At 37.7% G+C, this 14,915-nt stretch overlaps 1 protein-coding gene across 1 annotated transcript in view; it reads right to left on the reverse strand.

Annotated features, from left to right (window-relative positions):
* Nucleotides 1-14,915, reverse strand: part of LOC307003445 (RNA polymerase II elongation factor ELL2) — a 41,185-nt gene that overhangs the window by 6,868 nt on the left and 19,402 nt on the right. The window contains exons 3-6 of the mRNA XM_079621834.1: nucleotides 11,110-11,234; nucleotides 8,431-8,594; nucleotides 3,216-3,460; nucleotides 1,633-1,757 (exon numbers count right to left, since the gene is read on the reverse strand). Of these exons, the coding sequence (XP_079477960.1) occupies nucleotides 1,633-1,757; nucleotides 3,216-3,460; nucleotides 8,431-8,594; nucleotides 11,110-11,234 (659 nt within the window). The remainder of the gene's footprint in view (nucleotides 1-1,632; nucleotides 1,758-3,215; nucleotides 3,461-8,430; nucleotides 8,595-11,109; nucleotides 11,235-14,915) is intronic.

The following is a 14,915-nucleotide window of genomic DNA, read 5'->3' on the forward strand; positions in this document are numbered from 1 at the left end:
AGACAGGCCTATTAACCACATCATCTGTGCTAAAACGCATACTTAATAGGGCCTCCAAAACACATCATCTCGGCAGACTGCGGGGGCACGGCCTGGATGACAATACTGTACTAAACGTCATCAGCACGTCTTAGTCAAAGAAAGTTGGGAAATAATACTGTTATGAACGCTTAACGTGTTTTTTAAAGTAGGGTTATTATCCTTACCTAAAACTAAAACTATTAAAGACGTTTTTGTTAATTGAAATAAAGCTGAAATAAAATAAAATGTAAATATTAGATAAGAAACTTAAACTAAACTAAATTTAGTTTGCGACACTCCCATAGACTTCAATAGGAATTGAGGAATGTGGAAGTAATGCTTGTCGTGGAACAACCAATAGTTCCAAATAACCAATAATAGTTCCAGCATTGAACCCTATTCATTTCTGTGTTTCGCAAGCACACTCGCTGAAAAGTTGATGAAATACTGCATTTTGTTTTACATTTTAACGCATTAGTTGATCATCATCATCATGCTAAACATATCAAGATACAGGTGAAACTCGAAAAATTAGAATATCGGGCAAAAGTTCATTTATTTCAGTAACTTAAAAGGTGAAACTAATATATTATATAGACTCATTACATGCAAAGTGAGATATTTATTTGTACAATGGAGTTCAAAGGTGCAGCACGCACATCCAAAACAATAAAACTGGGTGCTGGGCAGACAAGTAATAGTAAAGGTAAACAATGAGTCCGCACACCAGAAAGTGCTCCTAGGCAAATTTAATGATTGCTCACCGCATGTAACGTTTCGGGCCCAAGCCCTTCATCAGACATGTCTGATGTCTTCATCATTGCATGTAATGCGTCTATATAATATATTAGTTTCACCTTGTAGGTTAAATGACTGAAATAAGTTAACTTTTGCATGATATTCACATTTTTTTAGTTTCACCTGTATGCTAAAAAAAGTCTTAAGTTGGGCATCTTCCCCCATGTTACACTACAATCAAAACAATTATATGTACAGTAGCTGAACACCTACACAAGTGTTAGTCTTTTCAATTTCATTACCATCTATACAAATATGAATAATTTTATACTGTAATGTAAGCATGGATCATGTAATTTACACGGCACTGGATTCTCAAAATTAGAGTGTCATTCTTGGTTTGTAAAACAGTTTTCAAAAGAAAACGTGTATAATGCTACCTCTAGTCAGTGGTTTTAGGTCATTGTTTTTCTGAGTGACAAAGTGTGTTTGTTGGGCGGAAACTTTGCTAGTGTGCTAATGTAAGAATGGCCTGATTCGTGACATGAATCAAGTGTTTTTATAGTTTTCGAGCATTCTGAATGTGAAATGAAATGCTGTGCCAAGCTGAAAATTGGTTAGAAAAACTCTGTGAAGAGTTGAGTATTGAATTGAGAATGTATAAAGTATTGAGAAATGTGTCCAAAAAGTTGTAAAAAAAAATAAAAATAAAAAAATATAATTGGGCTGTGGGAGTATACAAGACAAAAAAAGGTTGGAAGTATAGTAAAGAAAAGCAAAGATATAGTAAGTTAAAGTATGGTAGATTAAGGTCTCGCAATAAATATTTACAAAAAGATACAAAATTATGTTGTAAGAACTGAGAAAATGTACCTTGCCAACACCCTTTGAATGAGTTGGCGCTCTTCCTCCACATAGCCGGGCCAGTCCCTCCGCACATGTCTGTAGAAATCATCCTTTAGAGTAAAGCTGTGGTCTTTGGGATTGAGTTTAGCCACCTGAAAGGAAATATACAATAGAATTATTCTCCTAATCAGAAACTGCCCTCTGTTCCCAAATGCACTCAAGTAAACAATATTTCAAGAGTGACTTGAACCATCAAGCTTTCCTTCAGTCAGCATCTTTTTGAAGAAATGTGACACTTCAGAATGTTTTACGAGAAAGAAAAATAACATAGGATAGGCCTTTTAAGGACATTCTTAAATACATCCAGAGGAGACTAATTCAATTCAGACCTCGTAAATGTAAAACAGAAAGCATAAATGTATTGCAGCACAGGACGGTTCTGTAAGCACTTCTACAAATGGGATATGAAGCCAGCTCCAACCCTCTGTCAAAACATGATCCATTCTCGAAATATCATTAAGGCAGCAGGCTAATTGCTACCGCTAGCACCGCAACCTCGTTGACTGTGCAGGAACTCCTGAAAATAAACCCAGCAGGAAACATTCAGCAAATAAACCTACTGACAAAATCAGCCACGGCCATCTCTCCTGCCCGAATGCATTATGGAAGCAGCTCTGGACATAAACTAGATTATCTGTACGAGCGGAGAACTGAACTGTGTTTTCTGAAGTGGGATTGATGGGAGAGATAAAAAAAAAAAACTTGGCCCTGGTGCAGAATGTTACACTGACAAAGAATTTTAATTAACAACATATTATACAGGCTCCAGACTAGAACTGAAATGGTCACGAAAGGGACAAAAATAAAAACGTGGAACAATTTAAAATCTAGCCTCTGTGAGCGACAGTCGGGAGAAAACTTTGTGTGCATTCATACGCAGATGGTCAGATATCATCTTGTGGGGTGGCCTTAGTTAATTACATTTGCAGTAAGTGTTTCCTGCATGCAGTACCGAACAGTGCAATTCAGGACTTTTACGATTTGTGAACAAATGACTCGTATGAACTGGTTCTTTTTATCGAGTCAAGTCAAAATTATTCATCAAACAATCTTGAACAAGCTTATGAGTTATGCGGTTTCAATCAAATCACCAAATCAGAATATTAGAATGATTTCTGAAGGATCATGTGACACTGAGGACTGGAGTAATGATGCTGAAAATTCAGCTTTGCCAACAAAAAAACAACAACAAAAAAACGTTAAAAATATATTAAAATAGAAAAGTCATTTTAAACTGTAAAAATATTTCACAATATTTTTGTTTTTTCTGTATTTTTGATCGAGTAAATGCAATCTTGGTGAGCATAAGATACTTTTCAAAAACAAACTCTTGAAATGTAATGTAAATTAATGACGTAATTTAAGCAGAAATATTATTTTAAAACAGAGTGATATTTATATATCACTAGAGTGAGAGCATCAAATTGAAACTAAATCATATTAAAAAGCACAGTAATACACGATTGGACACATTTATCCATTTATGTATATTATAAATATTTAGTTTGTTGAGCATTTGCACTGTAGCATGCCGTGCACGTGTGTTTTACCTCATCCAGCACAGCGCTCAAGTCGGCCTTGTCTTTGGGGCTGGCTTTCTCCCTCTCCAGCCAGAGCAGTAGTTCTGGCTTGCTGTAGGGCTTTAAGGCCAGAATGTGAATGACACGTTCCTTCAAGGGCCTATGGGCCACCAAGCTGGGCGCACCACTCCTCTTGTTGCTGGGTGAATGTCTATTAATGTTGTCAGAGCTTGTAGGCAGGACTTGTTTCTTCTTAAAGTTCTTCACACATTTAGCTGAGGGAAGAACAACAACAAAAAACACTAAGAGGGTCACTATTGTTTTTCAATATTATTACTTGGTCTGTAAGTAAAAAAAAAAAAAAAAAAAAAAAACTTATGTTTGATGCTGGGTAAGAACTGAAATTATGAAAATTATCAAAATAAATCGCAAATATTGCAATGGCTTACGATAACAACGGTTTTAAAACTTCAAAAGATTACGAGAAGTCTAAGTTTTAGGCCGATGCAGACAGCAGAGAACAGACAAGAACAGCATGACTGTTACATACATGTGACATGCTTAATGTTATTAGGCGCCATAAGCAAAGTACTCGCGCACAGGAAGCCGCCTCTCAGACAGCGTGTAATCTGATTTCAGTTCTCTGCCGCAGCTTATATGGCCAAATACAGACAAAATGATCCCAAAATGCCCACCTAGGTGACTATTCATGTAAACACAGTCAGTTATATCTTAAGTGGAGTAAACAGTTGAGAAAGAAAGCACGCATGTAACTATAAATATTGGATCCGTGCAGCTCTTAAAGTGACAGCAGCCTAATAAACCCGTGTCTGTTTGTATGCTTAATGTTAATCAAACAACATTAGAGAAAATCAATACCTGCTCCTGACGGAATAACTTTAGTAGCTTTGATAAGAATCAGTGTATATTTAATACATACAGTGAAGACTAAGCAGCGTTTTATTTTTACATTTGATTATTACATTTCTGTTGTCAAATAAACCTAAATGACACATACTTTTTATGTAATGCTACAGTAAAACACTGCTGTTCACTTTCAGAAGTTGTAGGGATGCTTTCTTCTCACAAAAATAATGTGAAGCATGTATGTTGGTTATTTAATGTTCAGTTTTCAAATATATTTAAAATGTATTTTTTATTCATTTATTACCGTATCACATATCAAGTATCACATTATTTAACGAGTTATCGCATATTGCATTTTTCTTCAATATCGTCCAGGCCTAAGTGGAATATATTTTCTTTCTCTTTGTATTTTTTATATCAATATAGTACTAAATAATCAATAAAGTACAGACTTTCCTTCTGAAATCTATGTGAAAACAAGTTAGGTCAAAAGTAATCAATAAGTAGTCTGTTTACATTACCTAAAAGTGCAATAAATAATGTTACTAACTATATTTTTTTTCATGTAATGGACTACAATTTGTAAGTAAGGCTTATATTATTCCTTAATGCATTTTGACGTCTTCACAAGAGTTTACAACGAGCTCAGAATCTGATAAGACTTAAGAAAGTGACATAAAACGGGCTGAGAGATTATTTCTTAACCCGACTGCCTCTTTAGCACTGAAAATAAACCGAGAGCTCTGTAAATAGCACAGAACTTCTGGGGCCACTCAAATCCCAAAGCTCTCGTTACGCAAAACAAAACCGAGCCACCCTGAGGTGAAATTAGACACACACATAACGGAGAAGGAGTGAGCGCCGGCGCCGTGACAAATGACTGTCGCACATACAGTAGTGTTAACAGCAAGCGTTGGACCACTTTAGGAAATACAGCTTTGAGTAAACATTACGGCCCCCGTAGCACTCGTATGATGTGCACTCTGAATCTGGCGTGCACCAGGCGGGCCGTAGAGTGTGAAAGAGAGCTGACGGTAAACGTTGCTCTCTCCTGTGCAAATATCTAAGCTGTGGAAACGGAAGCACCTAAAATAGAGCCGTTTTTTCTGCTTTCCATCTTCCCACCAGTGTGCTAATTCACCTGGAGCCAGCAAGACACAGGAGTGCTAATAGATATCAAGCATACCTAATCTTATTAGAAGTTTAAGCTGTACTTTGAAGGTTGCAATAGGACAAAGTGAAGCATAAGCTGTTCATACAGTGACTGCTATGCTTCTGTGCGCATCCAGTTTTACATAACGTTCATGCGTCCATTTATACTGCTTTAGGGCTTTATTATCGCTGCAGAAACGATTAGCTTGTTGTCTTGCGAGTTAAAATCAGAATGGACTGGGTTAAATCGAATTCATTTTACGTTAAGTGATTTTAAGCAATCCTCACATTAACTATTGACTTCCATTGACATTTCTCAAAATGTATTGTGTTCTGCAGAAGAAGAAAAATCATACAGGTTTGGTAACAAGAAGGTAAAGGAACACTCCACTTTTTTTGGAAATAGGTTAATTTTACAACTCCCCTAGAGTTAAACAGTTGAGTTTTACCGTTTTTGAATCCATTCAGCCGATCTCCGGGTCTGGCGGTAGCACTTTTAGCATAGCTTAGCATAGATCATTGAATCTGATTAGATCAAGGAACTGTGCCGTACCAGCAGACGCAATGATATTACAAACTTAGTGCCGGTCACATTGGAAGTTACCGAGCTGGGGACTATTTTCAGGCTCTGCGTAATATCATTGCGCCTGCTGGTACGGCAGCACAGTTCCTTCATTATTAGTTTACGCGGGAATGAGAGTATAGTTCCCAGTCATATTGGCCTAGAAAATCGCAACTTTTCATTTTCTGTCGGCTTTAGTACACGATGTAACTACAGAATAGTCAAGTTTTAAATAGGAAAAATATCGAAACTCTTTGGTCATTTTTTGGAGAGAGATGCTAACGGTCTAATCAGATTCAATGATCTATGCTAAGCTATGCTAAAAGTGCTACCGCCAGACCCGGAGATCGACTGAATGGATTCGAAAACAGTAAAACTCAACTGTTTAACTCTATGGGAGTTGAAAAATTAGCCTATTTCCAAAAAAAGTGGAGTGTTCCTTTAAGGTGGTGAAAAAATGATGACAGAATTAAAATAATGTGGGTCAAAAATCTCTTTAAGCCTTCAAAACTAACTCAACACCAAACACTAACCCTATAGTAAGTACATGTAATTAAATTACTCAATACTTAAATGTATCATTTCACTGTAATACAGACACCTTATTATAAAGTGCAACCAATTTATTTCTGCTATCGCACATTTCATTATACTTAAAAGAGCTGTCTTCACATTTCAACAGTTGTATTAACTACATGATGTATTGGGATAACCATGGAGCTGAGAGAACAATGACTCTATTTATGAGGAATGTTTGACTGTTGCAGAGTCCAACGTGCTGACAAACAAGAGAGAAAAAACACAAAGTACTGAATTCCTCTTGACGCCTAAACATGTTGTGCTTTCTATCTGCAAAAGCATTCAAAATACTTTACTGTGTCACGGACTGTATTACACACAGTTCATAATACTGTATGAACTGTAGACAGATGTCATAAAATTCCAACATCAAACATTTAATCAAATATAGCCTTAGAGGCAATCCCATCAAATCGAAATGTTTTACCTCACAAAGCCAGTGATCACTTGTTTAATCATGCCTGCATGCTCAAATATGCCACAACAGTGAAACATAGATAAAGGTGCTTATAGTAAATGCTACAGAGTATAGCTACTCTAGTTTATAGAAAATGTTTGTGTGTTCACAAACACATGATGACCAGTGGTGGGCCGATATATCGCCAAGGCAGATAGTGTTATCGGCCGATATTTGGCATTGGCTGACAAGTTTTTCTGTTTGGTCCATTAAGACTTTTATTTTGACAGTGCTGAGAACCATTTGAAACCCTGCTCTTTAGGATATCGGCATTGGCCTTCAAATAAAAAAAAATCCATATCGGTTTACCACTCACGACAACTGCACTCGTCCTGATCGCTTAATGAATGAGAACTAACATCATCAAACAGTAAGTACATACTAAATGTTTGATGATGTTCTTCTGCACGCCTTACGCCAGCATCCAAAATCAGAGCAACCTTAATACCTCTGCTCTTTATAATTAAACATCCACTGAAATACCTGCCATACATTTGAAAGCATCTGCCAACTATGAGAACTATGATGGCAAAGCCGTATTTAGAAGATACAGTAAGTGTACCATTACTCTACCACAGAAATACAGTGTGTCGCCGCAAGAGGTTTCTGCGCTCGACTACAGAGATGGGAGAAAAAGTCGGAGGCCGTTTTATTTTCGTTTCAGCCAAACAAATGTATCTGCCAGGCACTAAATTGTGCAAGGACATGGCTCCATTTCTACCGCCATATGCATTTGGAGCTGGTTAAAAATATGCATGGCGACAGGATTGCTTTTTGTCTGTGGTGGAATAAAAAGCCAAAGTAAATACTATAAACTCAGTCGCAATATGAATGTTAACCGAACACACCTATTATGAAATCTGAATGGTGCAACATCAAATCATCCCATTTGGTCCTCCTATAATACCCGTCCCGAAATTATATCCTCAGAAAGCAGTGCAGCCCAAATGTGTTTACATTACAAGGGAAAAAATTGAGACACATACTGACAAAAAAAGGATTCTGCAGGGCTTTGTCTGGAAGGGCACTATTTTCATTCCTCAGTGAACGCGATTCAGTGCTTTTAATTGCCTTGAATCAAACATACTTTATTTTCTCCAACCACTCCATCGCGCATCCACCTTTTTTTAGATACGAGAGGCCAGACCGACGCGTGTCCTTCTCTCTAGTCGTCGCTTGGGGAATTGCAGACTTTGCTTCAGAGAGAGACCCCATGTATAATTCAGTATTTCTGCAGATGAAAACCTAATTGATCCCCAGCCATGGTAATTAAAAGCCTGGGCTAAACTTCATCCACCCAGCTTGAGACTTGTTAGCGCATACTACTGGCAGTCTCAATCAGATTAATGGAACAGGTCTGTGGCTTCATGCCGGTGTCATCTGCAGATAAATGCTTGAGAAGGAGGTATTGGGGGAGGGAAACACATCTTACACGCCTCGACTGATACACAACCATCCCCTGATCAAAAGCCCTCTGGTCTATCAACCATGTGAACATAATTAACGATAGGGTAGGATTACTTGCTTTTGGATGAAATAAATGTGTTGTTTGATATGATTTATATGAGAGATGATTATGTTTGAATATGGAGTGGTCCTTTGTGTGTGTGTATGAGCTGGATTCTTACTTGGACGTGTGGATCCAGGTTTGATCTCAATGGCAGAGCGACTCAAGATGTCTTTTTCCACTTGAGACATGCGCTCGCGGGTCATCTGGTAGGAATCGTCGGTGGCACACACCGTGATTTTGTCCTGAATACTGCCCTGACCTTCCAGATGATCCCTGCCATCTCTAAAAGGAAATACACAGTGAGTTCAATTATCAAGCTGGAAAATATACATTTGTTGAAAGTGCAGGGATTTGATTACAGTATATGAATTATCAAAATTCTTGAAATTACAATCAATTAAGTGATGTTTCGTACTACACGTCATCTTTTTTTAGTGTGTTTATAAATGTATGTCTGCCATGGAGACGTGGCTTTAGAGCTTGTTTGAGGAAAAATTATACAAATATTAAATGTATTTATATTAAACCTATCAGTTATAATACAATTCTTATTTCTGAATACATAAACATTGTTTTATAAATGATATATATTAAAATATTTGACTATATACGTGTGTGTGTGTGTGTGTGTGTGTATATATACACATACACATACACACACTTATGTGTATGTATATATATTTATTTGCACACACACACTTTTCAGGATTCTTTAATACATAGTTTAAAAAACTGCATTTATATGTTGCTAAAAAAGGTACATTTATAGCAAGGCAACTGAAAATCTGCAAGAAAAAAAAACTTAGTTGAAGCATACCATTAAATCAAAAAAAATTTTTTTACGTACATATATTTTTATAAATAATTTTTAAAAACGTGCTAATGGCTTGCAAGATAACTTCGGATTTGGAAGGTTTGTTTGTGTAATAACGTTAACAGCATTGTGAATGATTGGCTGAATCAAAATCAGTGTGAAACTTTCACAGAAGTTTCCTTAAAAGCTCTGAGCATCAACCTGCTATGAAAAGACTGATATGTTGAATTCCTCTCTCCGCATTTGTAAGTTTTACAGCTGCTCCCTTTGTCCACAAAGCAGCCGGAAAGTCAGTGACTAATTTATGACTAATGGTCTTAACCGGTTTTTGTGGAATTGCTTTGCATCCTCTTTCCCACAAACCTATGTAATGCTATTCTTCAGCGAGACAAGTGGAGTATTGTGAGACTACAAGTCTCCTTTGAGCGGAGAGCGAACAGATCAGTGCCACCCCGATCAAGAGCAGCAACTTCACAACCGACCGTGACGCCAAATACTGTAATGGAACTTGGGTTCAAAGGTCCAAGTAAATGTTGATCCTAACAAACAACCACCAACACTCAGTGCTCAGATTTATTCAAGGCACACAATAACTAATGGCAGTAAACATTACTACTTTTATTATTGCATTAAGTAATTAAAAGGTGTTTTGTGATTATCAGTGAATAATGACTCAAATTGCATTATTTCCCCATAAGTCGTATAGTATTTGTATTGTATGAATTATTTATTTAATAATATATTCATTATTTTTGGTGCTTTTTCCCCTTCTCTTTCTGGAGCTTGACAGTTCCCAGTCAGTATGAACTGTCACTATGTGCTCCACTGAGAAAATAACATGTTATAATACTGTTATACAAATACTGTTATTTTTACACAGGGGTCATGACATGGACTTTTTTCTTTTTCTTTTAATGTGTTCCTTGAGGTTCACTTATGTTAATAAAGTTTTTTTGCACACGAAAAAACAAACAAATACATATTATTTTCAAGAATCAGACTCTTTTAAGGCTTTGCATAGGAAATTGCATCACTATTGCACATGAGTAAGTGTTTTGAAAACATTATCCATATAAAACCATAATTTACAGACAAAGCATTATGAAATCATTTACTTGCAGTGTGTGATGCAGCTGCTGTCAGATTAAATACAGCTAACTGCTTCATCTTTCAACAAAAGATTATTTGCGAACTCTCCAATACACTGTCTCGTTTACTAAACAAAATGCTCCGAACAAACATGTAATCATCTGACGCGATCTGAGACGCCATTCAAATAAACCACCCACTTTTTTCCGAAGCTGGGATTCTCCTGAAGTCTGTACAGAGATGCAAATGAGCGGTTTAAACAGGATGCGTTAAATCGAAAAAAAAAATTCACTCTTTCATTTGTCCTGCTAACAGACTCTAGTACATGGAGCACATCAGAAACTGAACGCACATATGTATACTGTATCAGTGTAGACAGTGTCAGTGATTATAATGGGCACTATGATTTTGACGTGACGCTCGCACCAGTGTAACAAGTGTCAGCCGCTAAGCGACTGAATGCCAGTGGGTGGAGCCTATAGTGCGATGATGTATAATTATTCAAAGATCCCGGAATATCAAAACGAGCTGTTTTTGGAGCTTTAATAAATAAATGCGTTGTTTATAATGAGCAGGACGTTTTTAAGCAATGAAACTTGCAGGATGTTTTAACTTCTTATATGTCAAAAGATCAAGGTCAAAGTTTATTTATAAAGCACATTTACAAGCAGTCACTACTGCCCCAAAGTGCTGTACAGATACAAATAACAACATAAGATAAAAAGCATAACAATTAGCCAAAAAAAAAAAAAAAAAGGTAATCAAGGCAAATTTGATTTCTCAGGTCATGACCCCTTTAATTGGATTGTATTGTATTGTATTGTATTGTATGTTTGAACTTTTGTTTGTGAAGTGTTTTTCCTTATTTGATTAAGTTTTACATCAGTGTCTTACCCAGAAACAAACTGGTGAATACAGTCAAAGCTGGCCTGAGGTTTGTCTTTACTGTCACTGGACAGATAGAAGGAGAAGACACGGAAAGCATCAGGAGAATCCGAGGAAGCAGGAATCTTGATATACTGTTAGATGAAAAGAAAAACAAAGACATTTCAGACCTGTGTGTCAATAACGTTTAATTTAACTTTCATTATATAGTACATACATACATAAAAATAACAATAAAGGAATTCCTTGCCTTTCCAAACACTGCCATTTGTTTATCGAGAAAAGCTCTAGCTCAATGCACTTAATAAAAACAAAGCTTTTTGGAAAAAAACATCTTTCATTCAATAAACCAATCAAATGAGCTCCTCTTACGACTCACCGAAACAGCATTCATCATGTACATAAAATGTCCTCATTAAGCAATTAAGTTATTACAGTACTTTCATAGGAAAGGCACTTGCTGTACCAAAACCTATTTTATGGCGGGATGATTTGTCCTTACCTATTTCTGGAAAAACAAAACAAAAAGACTCATATTTGCTAATTATAAGAGCTTAACGTGGGTTTGTAACAAGCGTCCTACTGCACAACACAGTCGCTAAACATGGTTGTAGTAAAAACTTCTACAGAAACTTAGCATGTTTCCTACATCTCTGCAAACATATGGTAGTTTTATGCTTTAGTACAGTCAAAAACAATTTACATAGAGCACCTTTAATGCAAGACAGTTTTTCATATGTTCTTGTTTTGTAATGAACATGTTTTTTTAAGGCATGAATAAGCAAATGATCCAAAGAAACCTTTATCTTTTTCAATAGAGTATGTGCTATTTGCTCAGCTTTAATAAAAGGTAGAAGGCCAAAAATGGCGAATGCAAACAGAGCAAAAAATAAACTTCTATGCAGCATTATTAGTTATAATTGGAAAAAGGTATTTTCTTTCCTAGTTGTCAACAGTAAGCTACAACCACTTCAGTGCTATTAAACCTTTCAGCAAAACTGTGCTTTGATGGGTTCTGACTTATTCATGCCAGAATGACTGCAGCTCCGGGTTTGTGTTCTGAGGCAACGCAAGGGTCACGGCTCAGTAACTGAGTCAGTTACATAATACTGGCAGTCATCTGAGGGCGACCAAAACAAATGCAGCCCTGAACAAGTAAAATCGGCAGCTTGACCTCACTACCTGTTTAAAGTCCTGTGAAAAGGAATCAATACGATTCTGGCCAACTCTACATGCACAAAGCCAAAGAAGCAGTGCTTCAAGACCGCCAAACACACGGTGAGCGGCACACTGTGAGTCTGAGCAAAAGCGGTTCGTACAATCGACCTCGCGGCACTCAACTCGCCTTCATCCCGCGGCTTGACTATACTATATAACTTAAGACTTTAGGCAGGCTATTTCTGATATTAAAAGACAAGCCGTATTCTTCAGGGAGGCCTAGAAACCTACTTTCACTAATACAGAAAGGCAATTCAAAATACAAACTCATTAAGTAACAGGTATTGCGGTGTCATTAAAAACAGCTTTTCCTTTCAAACAGCCTCCAGCAGATAATGATGGATGTTTTAGTTGAGGCAGCGTCCTAGATTTGAGGGAAATGGATGGGTAGTGTCCGACTCCGCATAATTTAAATACTTTATTTTTGTTCGGGAGGCAGCAGTCTATCATTTGTGCTCGAACGTATCCAAAAGTGAGGTGGCAAATGACTATGGACACAAAAAGTCACCTAAATCATTTAAAACAGTTTTCAGGTGTGTGATTTTCCATAAATGAAATGGCAGGGAATAACAAGGCACCTTTAAATGCCCAGTCAAACGGAGCCACAGGGTATTTTCAAATATGCAGGGTTATGCTGTGCGAGCAAGTTTGGTTAAAGACTGGTTTAAAGAATGCATCAATGTCCTAGGGCATGAAAGCTCTCAAAAAGCATAGTGCAACCTTTGTCCACAGAGAATGAACAATTTTCCCACCAGTGATTAAAACTCACAAATCTACAGCTTCTACTTCTACAGCAAGAAATGGGCCAAAAACAAAACTTCACAAACTACAAACCTCCCTACTATATAGAAGGCGTAAAACAGTATGTGACAATATACGAATGTCTGAATTCACAGTACTCATAAAAGAGTGGGCATAAAGTACATGGATGACCTACTACTTCCGGCGAGATTCTGAAGTGTGCATTCGATGGACACTTTACTATCCCATGAGGCCACGGGAGAGGATTTGTGAATGTCAGCGTAACTGACGCTGGTGGGTCACATGATAACGACAGCATTGTGAAAGTAGTAGGCCTACATTCATGCTATACACATTCATACTATATAGAACATACTCGTGAAGTAATTACTTGTTCAAAATAAGTACTAAAGGGAGTATGTGATTCCAGATGTAGCTAAACTCTCTTCATCCCCATGTGTAACGATGACTATACAGAAGCAATATAACAATTATAATATGGGCCTTAATGTATAAAATATACAGTTGCCTATATAATTGTAAGAAGAGGGTCTTTTACAAAGGCATCATCATACTTGCGGGCCTCTTGCAACAAAAATCAATAAAATGCACCGTTTATAATCCTATAGGTTCATTGTTCCAACTTTCTTACAACAACTGCATGCTTCATAAACGTTCTAGACAACACAAACACTGACCTCTGAAACACTGAAAAATGCTGGACTCATTTCAGCTGTGTTTAGTAAAGTGCATAAATACTCTAGCAAGCAATTTACCATCCTACAGATCTAAAAACAGCATGTACGGTCACCGCAGAAAAGGGTTTTGGCTGTCACAAATGCCCGGTCACGCAGTACAACCATAAGCACTGTCGGCCACATGGAGCCAATAAAAAGCTTCCAGTCTCACAAACACACATTCAGCTCCACTACCCCCACAGAACGAACCCTGCCCCCATCATTATCTGTTAGTTTTCTGTGCGACAAAACAAGCACTCACAAGCAGTCACAACATGCTAGCAAACAGTAGCCTGCTACGACGATGGACACTCATGGGGGTTGAGTCGGGGAATGACCCAGTTATGTCCTCAGCTTTAAAAAAAACAAGGCAGTAGGGCATGATCAGACTAATGCATATTTCCCTGAAACAAACCAAAAAAAGTATCACGGTCAGCCAACAGCTACACTGCCAAAAGTGGTAGACATCTTCGCCCAAATTCAACAAGTCATTACTAGGAGGTCCCAGAAGTAGATCAATGGTGCACAGGAATGAATAATCATTTGCGTTTCAAATGGCCACACCGACGAACAAAAGCTAGTCACCTCTGAGGCATCAGCACAGCCATGGATTTACAGTCTTTATACCCCCCTTAAAGCCCCCTTTTCCCAAAGCATCACATCCCCCATCCCCTAACCTCCGGGAGACAAGCGTTCCCCCCAACCCTTGGTCCCCATCTCCTCCGCTTGGTACATTCACTTGTCGACCCCTGGCCCAACCACCATGCACACTTCATATTCTGATTCTAATCAATGTCATGCAGGTCAGTCCGTTCTGGGGACAACCCTCTTTTCCCATTCCCGGTTTTCTCCTCGATCTTCATAACCATATGTCATTTACCCTCTTGGTTCCCAGCTTCTGTCTCCAGGGAGAATGTTGTTTTTTATGGACGGTAGGATCCCACCAAGCCACTTAGATCTGAGTAAAGGCCCCTTCACACCAATAACTATATTAGCGTCCACACCAGTGTATAATATCAGTTTGTATATTCTAAGCACGCACTGCAGGTTTGTCCTCTGCTGCTTTAACGGTTGGGATTTTTTTATAAACGCTTTTTGTTATACTGGTTGAAACTCTAC

Source organism: Phoxinus phoxinus, assembly GCF_949152265.1.
Source record: "Phoxinus phoxinus genome assembly, chromosome: 8".
In the NCBI taxonomy this organism is placed as follows: domain Eukaryota; kingdom Metazoa; phylum Chordata; class Actinopteri; order Cypriniformes; family Leuciscidae; genus Phoxinus; species Phoxinus phoxinus.